Source organism: Zootoca vivipara, chromosome 6 (assembly GCF_965207765.1).
Source record: "Zootoca vivipara chromosome 6, rZooViv2.hap1.1, whole genome shotgun sequence".
Taxonomy (NCBI): Eukaryota; Metazoa; Chordata; class Lepidosauria; order Squamata; family Lacertidae; genus Zootoca; species Zootoca vivipara.
Window position 1 is genome coordinate 6,364,144 of NC_142589.1, and position 7,906 is coordinate 6,372,049.

Below are 7,906 nucleotides of genomic sequence, written 5' to 3' on the forward strand. Positions count from 1 at the left end.
GCACCCAGCCTGGCCTGTCAATGAGGGCAGCTGTTGAGATGCTGGAAAAATGGAGGCCACAGGAGTGGTGTGTAGCTCAGGCACCCCCAAACTTCGGCCCTCCAGATGTTTTGGACTACAATTCCCATCTTCCCCGACCACTGGTCCTGTTAGCTAGGAATCATGGGAGCTGTAGGCCAAAACATCTGGATGGCCGCAGTTTGGGGGTGCCTGGTGTAGCTCATATTCAAAGCCCTCCATTGACCCACATCCAACCGGGGCTCATACAGCACATGCAGCTCTAGCTTAGGCACAGACACCTGGGTCCCTTGGCAGAGTCAGGGCTCCACCCACAAACCTATAACACACAAGAACTTCTGAGCATGTGCAGAGCGACCTGCCTCCTGGATATGGCAGCAGGGAGGGTATCATTATGGCAGGAGTGACAAGACAAGATCTGATGGGCCTCTTCAAATACCTAAAGGGCTGTCATAAGGAAGATGGAGCAAGATTGCTTTCCGCTGCTCCAAAGAAATTCTGACTAAACATTAAGAAAAACTTTCTGAAGTTAAGAGCAGTTTGACAGTGGAACCGAATCCCTTAAGTGGTGGTGGACTACCCTTCACTGGAGGTTTTTAAACAGAGGTTGGATGGCCATGTGTCAGTGATTCTTTGGCTGTGGTTCTAGCTTGCAGGGGGTTCTACTAGATAGTCCAATGGGTCCCTTCCAGCTCTCTTATGATTCTATGACCTTCTTTATTGTGAGGACAGAATGCCACCAGGAGTTTCCTCAGCCAGTAGGTGCAGTGGAAAAAGCACAAAGTAGGTGAGGTCTAACCCCTCCCCCCAAAAAAACCATGCCGCCTCACCACCACCCCTCCCTCTCTCTGGCTGTCTGCTGGGAAGGGAGGAAGAAGCCTTTCTTCCACCACACCCAGCACAGAAAACAGGCAGCCGGCTTGTGCGATGTGGGCAGCCTACAAGCTAACTGCTTGCATCATTCTTTCAGCTCCCTAATTTTTAACGATGCCAGTGGCTGGGCACTTCCCCTATTTACCTCTCCAGCACAAAAGTGATGGCATAATCCAGACCGTTCTCTCTCTCTCTTTTGCGGAGGAGAGCCAAGGACAATTGCTTTAAAGCACATCAAAGACAGTTATTGCTCATTTGTTGTACAGGACCCAGCTGCCTTATTCTGCTCCAGGGAAATTTACATTTCCTGTATCTGTGCTGGGAAAGTACAACTCTCTGCTGTGTTGGTGCTGGCTGGGTGCTGGCTGCACAAGTATGAGTGGCCCCAAGCAGAGTGATGTCACCGTCACTGATGACAAAGGACAAGGTCCACAACCCATCTATCAGAAGAGCAGAAGCAGAAAAAAAAAAACCTCTCCAGGGTGCAAGCCTGGGCAGTATGTATGGAGGTCCTGGGCTGTCCAGATGACAAGAGACACACCCACTCCTCGGCCTCGCTGATATGGTCCAAAGGTAAGCAGAGCAGTACATTTGGAACCAGCTTGGCTGCAGGAGTTGCCGGAAGGAGGCATTCAAGGTGCCATCCAACTGTCTTAGGAATTCCGCTTCAGATTTGTGGAGGGTTTACTCCTTAGCCTTTTCTTCTCCCGAAGAAAAGCGGCCCAGTTCTCTGAGCAGTAAAGTTATCCCCTGCAGAAGGAATGCACTGCCACCCACTGCCTGTGTGAACCAGATATTCTGCAATTGTCACTGAATGGAAACCTGCAGGACCACCCCAAAGAGGCTGCCATATAGGAGGGGATGTTTTGAGCAGCTTCTGCACCACGGCTGCTATAGCCACAAAGATACTTCATGCCCCTGCCTGGAGCAGGGTTAAGCCCAATGGATGTCAACAGCTTCTCGGAAGTCGGGAGTCCAGGAAAATAGATCTGGAAAGAGCCGCAAATAAGGGGCACAAACATTCTTTGTTTGAGTTTCAACAAAAAAAAAACCCAAACCCCAACTCCTTTCACAGCAAGAGTCCAGGGCTCAGTCATTCTCTGAGCCTTCACAAGCAAAACTCCCTCTGAAGTCCCTGGCTGGAAGGCTCCGGCTCCTGGCTCAAGAAGCAGGAGGCCCAGCTGGGTCTTGGCTCAAAGAGAAGCTCTCCCCAGCAGGGACGGCCAGAACTAGAGATACTTGTAGACCACCTTCTCACGAACCGTCTGCACTTCCATCTTGACGGGGCACTTGTACAGGAAGGAGAGCAATGTCTCTGTATAGCCAATCAGGAAGTAGAACTTGGAAGGCTGCAGCTTCTGCAGGAAAATGGCGCAGATTATCAGCGTGTTGGCACGGCGCTTCAACACAATCTCGCTGGCCAGGCAGTCATGGAAGGTGCCGTAGATTAACTTGCGAATGAAGACATCCTCCACAGAGCGTTCAGCTGCCCCTCCCTCGCCACTCAGGTTACCTACAGGGCAGGCAACAACACAAGGGGAAGGGGGGTAGATTGATTGATTGATTATTGTATTTCTATCCCACTTTTTCCTCCCAAGGAGCTCAAGGTGGTATACTTCTCATCCTCCCCATTCATCCTTACTGTGAGGTAGGTTAGGCCGAGTGTGAGTGACTAGCCCAACATCACCTAGTGGGCTTCAAGGCTGACTGGGGATTCAAACCCTGGTCTCCCAGGTCCTAATCTGACACTCTAACCACTATACCACACTGACTTTCTGTATCAGGGAGCACCAGCCTCACTGTGCTCTGCATTCAGGAGGGTCATAGCTAGCACTTTTGGTTTCAACCAGCCCTTTGGTTCACAACTTTCACTGGGTGGCAAAATGGCCAAGCCAATGAGGACATGGCTCACAGCCTAGGTCAATCCCAGGGGGAATAATTATGCCTTTATTGAATTGCATTAGTTGTTTTGATGAACTGGTGGGGGTTTTTTTTGCTTTATTTATATGCTGCTGTGTTCGATATGATCGTGATTGCAATGTATGTTTGTGATTTAAGGCTCTTGTGAGCTGCTTTGAGCTCAGCATCTGTTGTTGGAAAAGCAGAATTACAAGTATTAAATCAAGTCAGAGGGACTGAATACCCTTCCAAGGAGGCCAGGTTTGGAAGAACTTTGTATGCAGCTCATAACAAGTGCCAAGGGAGTATCTACACCTGCCAAGAAAATCACCCATTGCAGACAAGAACACTGAATGGGTTTCTCTTTTCAAGACACCAGCAGTGTGGAAGATGTCAGGAGTGATGGCCCCCACCCCACCACCTCCTTTCCCCAACAATAGTGTCCTAGGCCCCGTTTGATAACAGCCCCAAAACCTTCCAGGAAGGAGTGGCCGCAGACCGCTTGTACATCTCCACCTTCTCCAAATTAAAAAAGTTTTGGTTTAAGTGTCAGAACAGCCCATTCCCTCCCCCCACTGCCTCCCCCAACTCACTTGTGTGCTGGGAGAGCCAGCCCTTGCGGTGTGCAATGAAGTGGGGTGGGTGGGCTTCCTCATAGGTTACAGGCTTGTCTCCTTTCCCAACACGAACTCGAGCTGCTCGGTTCTGCAAGAGAGGTGTTGCAGGAGGTATTTACCTCTCTCACACAAAGAGCATGTCTGCGCACAGGAGAATCCTATGCCATCTTTATAACAATGGAAGGCATCCTGCCCTTGCCTCCAGTGCCACAATACACAGGAAGCCAGCAGTGGGAAGAACCTCACAGACCTCTGGATGATTTACAATACATCCACAAGGGCCTTTGACTCCGGATTTGGCACCAAAGGGAGTGGTTTTTTCTAATGCAGATTGCTGTACAAGGAACATTTATACAAGACTGTGGCTGGGGAAGGAAGACTCAACCCCTCACCCCTGCTTGAATGCTGTGGTGCTGATTATGATCCCCTTCCTGACCTGGTCTTTCTATTGAAAAGTCCTTACAGGGGTGGTGGGTAGAGGCCCCCTTGATCCCAACTCAGCTGTGGCATGCTCAGGGTCCCTCACAGGCCTAAATGTGCTAATTCATACAGAAAAATCCCTAAGAATGTACAGCGGTACCTCGACTTACGAAGGCGATCCGTTCCGCGGCGTTCTTCGGATGTCGAATCCTTCGTAAGTTGAAGCGTCCATTTTGCGCAGGCACAAAGCGCGGTTTTGCCCTTTGCGCATGCGCAGACCCCGTGTGCCGCTTCTGCACATGCGCAGAATGCGCGTGGGGCGAAAATACTTCTGGGTTTGCGGACTTCGTAAGTCAAAACCTTCGGAAGTCGAGGCATTCGTAAGTCGAGGTACCACTGTACCTGAAGAAGTGTGCATGCACACGAAAGCACATACCTATGACAAACTTAGTTGGTCTCTAAGGTGCTACTGGAAGGAATTTTTATTATTTTTTGTTTCAACTACGTCAGACCAACACGGCTAACAAGAAAAAAAATCCCTCTGCAGTTAAAATGAAAGGAGCTCCCAACACCTTTTAGCGTGGTATGTGGTTAGCTTTCTGCAGCAAGCAAAGTCAGAGAACCCCATTTGAACCCCTGGCCCTAGAAGGAAAAAAAAATAGTCTTTCCTGCAAAAAGGCAGAGTGCTCCACAGCCCTCCCAGGACAGCAGCCACCCAAGTGTCTTTTGGATCTCTCAGACGCTTACCTTACAGCAGGCAACACTGGTCCGGAAATCCCGCCTTGCACAAAGGTGCCAGGAAGTATTGCCAGGACTCCCTACAAAGGCCTGAAAACAGAATGACAATCAGTACTCATCTGACACAATGGAGAACCAAACCAAGCACCTCCATGCCTATTTTTAGGTTAGCTCAACAGCTCCCTGGTAGTACAGGGGACACAAGCACAAACCACACTTTCTAGGTCTCTAGCACCCTCAGAGATGCTGTTGCCTCTGAACAAAGAAGTGCCATTTGGTTATCAAGAACTAACAATTTTGGCAGCACTCATAGCCTCCAAGGAGGTTATGTCCTCAAAAAAGAGAGAAGAAAACTAGAATTAAGGGATTGGCTTCAGAGATGGTGGAAAGGTTTGAACTGTATGGGAAATAAAGAGGATGAACTCAAAATCTTAAGACAGGAAAGCAATGATACTCAATAGCCATTACTGAAACCTGATGGAATGAGAATCATGAATGGAATGGAGAAACTGAAGGGCTTAGCTTATTTTAAAAGAACAGATCATTAAAAAGGATGCATACACGCATAAAGAAATCTACAAACATAAACACTTGGGTAAAATATTTTTAAAGAGGGAAATAACAGCTGAAGAAGGATTTTCGAAACAGGGCGTTGTCCTGGTGCACTAACTTCACCTGGCATATAAACTTCAAGAAATAAATCTATCCATAAGAGACTATTTGAAAAATTTGAATCATTTGAACTATTAGTCCAACACAATTTTACTTTGTGGCCAGAGTTCTTGCCTTCTATAATTTTTTGTGTAAGCTTCAATCAAGAACTCCAATTTCTTTAGTCCTGGAGAGAAGAGGCAAGTTGGATGCCACAGGGTTCCATTCTGGGCCTGGCAGTTGAACATATTCCTCTATGACAGGCATCCCCAAACTTTGGCCCTCCAGATGTTTTGGACTACAATTCCCATCTTCCCTGACCACTGGTCCTGTTAGCTAGGGATCATGGGAGTTGTAGGCCAAAACATCTGGAGGGCCGCAGTTCGGGGATGCCTGACAGATGGAGGGTGCTCATTAAATCTGCAGAAGACACCAGACTGTGAGGGGTAGTGAATACCTTTGAAGGCAGGAGAAGGACGCAAGATTTATCCTGACAGGAGAAGAACAGGATGGGTGACACCTGGCTTAGCAGGAGCACATGTGAAAAGGAACTAGGGGTCTTAGTAGACTACAAACTAAACAGGAACCAGGAGTGCACTGTGGAGTAGCTAAAAAGGCTAATGCAATTCTAAGTTGTACCACCAGAAACCATACAGCGTCTGGATTGTGAGAAGCAACGGTTCCAAAGCTCTGCTCTCCTTTGGGCAGGTCTCACCTGGAATGCCCAGTTCCGGGCCACACAGGTGCAACGTAAAGAGACAATTAGGAGACACAAAGACCACCTTCAAAGGTGGCGGTTGCTGGACCACGCATTCCCTTATCCCTGGATGGGTCTGACGGCTGTTGTAGCCCAACATCTGCAGGCCACCACCTTAGCTGCCCCTGACGCACATGAAGTTGGGCCGGGCCGGAATTGAAGGTAAAGAGATTTAGACTGAACTTCAGGGAGAACTTCCTGGTGGCGAAAGCAGCTTAACGAAGGATCACCGCGCCTGTTCCAGAAACGGCAGGCTTCATTGGAGGCTTTTAAATGAAGGCTCCTTAAACGTAATTTGTCACGTTTATATGCCGCCCTTTTTCCTCCAATGAGCTCAAGGCGGCGTGCGTGGCTCTCTCCACTTCCTTCAATTAATCCCCACCACAACAACCCTGCGAGGTAGGCTGAGCGGCAGCGACGGGCCCCGCAAGGTCACACGCAAGGAGCTTCCTGGCCGAGTGGGGGCATCTGAACCCTCCGCGGTAGCGCGTGAAACCCCTTCCAGGCCTCCCCCCAAAAAAAGACTTCCTGACCGCCCCCAGACTCGCCTCAAGGCCCCGCCGAGCTGCCGCCGCCGCCCTCCACCAGGGGGCCGCCATTTTGGGACGCGACGTAGGAAAGAAGGATGAACCGGTCAAGTCTCGCGAGAAGAGGGGAGGGCGAAGGTCCCCGGATGTACTCAGAGTCTAGCGCGGGGGGGGGGCTGAGAGCGCCAGCACGTTATGCGTCGAGTCCAAAGAGAGTACAGTAGCCGAGCACGTGGTGCCTCACAACTTCCGGTCGCAGCGCGACACCTCCTGGAGATGCTGCCCGCGGGGATGGAACCTGGGACCTTCTACATGCCAGCCCTGAATTCCACTGACTTCATCTAGATTTAAAACGGGCATCCAGACTCTCAGTGACTTTTCTAGGGATGTTCGGAGCTGATGCGATTTCACCCGCAAGTTGCAGGGAAAAAAATATTTTGCCCAGAGAGCTGTCTGGCAAGGATGGGTATATCCAGAGAGAAAATGGGCTCTTCTTGTTTTTTGTAATTTAAAAAAGGAAATCCAATCGAGCAGCAGAATATATAACTTGGAATCACAGAATTGTATAGTTGGAAGGGACCGTGAGGATCATCTAGTCCAACCCCCTGCCATGCAGGGATATTTTGCCCAACCTGGGGCTTGAACTCATGACCTTGAGGTTAAGAGTCCTGTGTTCTACGGACTGAGCTATCAATTGTTAAAACAAGAGGGGAAAGGTCGTGTAGTTTTCTCAATTGGAATTCTTGTATGGGTAAAGAACATGAGAAGAGCCTTCTGGATCAGGCCAAAGTCCAGCCTCTGATGCCTGTGGAGAGAATCTCATAAGCAGGACCCGAGCACAAGAGCACTCTCTGCAAATGGGATTCAGAAGCATTCTTTCTGCCTCCGATTGTGGAAGCAGAGCATAGCCATGCCGGCTAGTACCCATGGATGGCCCTCTCCTCCGTGAATTCGTCCAGCCCTCTTTGGAAGCCATCCAGGTTGGTGGCCATCACTCCCTCCTGTGGCAGCGAGTTCCATAGTTTAACATGAAGGCCTTTCTTACCTGTCCTGCTTCTTCCAGCATTCAGTTCTATTGGATGTCCATGGGTTCTAGTGTTATGAGTTTCATATTCATCTTTATACCGGTAGTTAAAGCTATGGTTTTCCCAGTAGTGATGTATGGAAGTGAGAGCTGGGCCATAAAGAAGGCTGATCGTCGAAGAATGGATGCTTTTGAATTATGGTGCTGGAGGAGACTCTTGAGCAGGCATCCCCAAACTTCGGCCCTCCAGATGTTTTGGACTACAATTCCCATCATCCCTGACCACTGGTCCTGTTAGCTAGGGATCATGGGAGTTGTAGGCCAAAACATCTGGAGGGCCACAGTTTGGGGATGCCTGCTCTTGAGAGTCCCATGGACTGCA

General features: G+C 49.5%; 1 protein-coding gene across 1 annotated transcript; it reads right to left on the minus strand.

The window, feature by feature from the left end:
• Positions 1 to 1,897: 1,897 nt before the first annotated feature.
• MRPS24 (mitochondrial ribosomal protein S24) lies at positions 1,898 to 6,582 on the minus strand. Its single transcript, XM_035119175.3, has 4 exons — positions 6,522 to 6,582; positions 4,575 to 4,655; positions 3,384 to 3,495; positions 1,898 to 2,404 (listed from the first exon to the last, which is right to left on the minus strand). The coding sequence occupies exons 1-4, from the start codon at positions 6,570 to 6,572 to the stop codon at positions 2,121 to 2,123; spliced, it is 528 nt and encodes a 175-aa protein (XP_034975066.1). The 5' UTR covers positions 6,573 to 6,582; the 3' UTR covers positions 1,898 to 2,120.
• Between the last annotated feature and the right edge of the window lie 1,324 nt (positions 6,583 to 7,906).

Bases quoted from the DNA above. Each gene is read 5' to 3' on its own strand.
- MRPS24 (XM_035119175.3), bottom strand. From the start codon at position 6,572: ATGGCGGCCCCCTGGTGGAGGGCGGCGGCGGCAGCTCGGCGGGGCCTT. The intron at 4,656-6,521 runs GCGAGTCTGGGG...TTCTGTTTTCAG, and splicing joins CAGCTCGGCGGGGCCTTGAG to GCCTTTGTAGGGAGTCCTGG. The intron at 2,405-3,383 runs GTGAGTTGGGGG...CCTGCCCTGTAG, and splicing joins CTGGCTCTCCCAGCACACAA to GTAACCTGAGTGGCGAGGGA.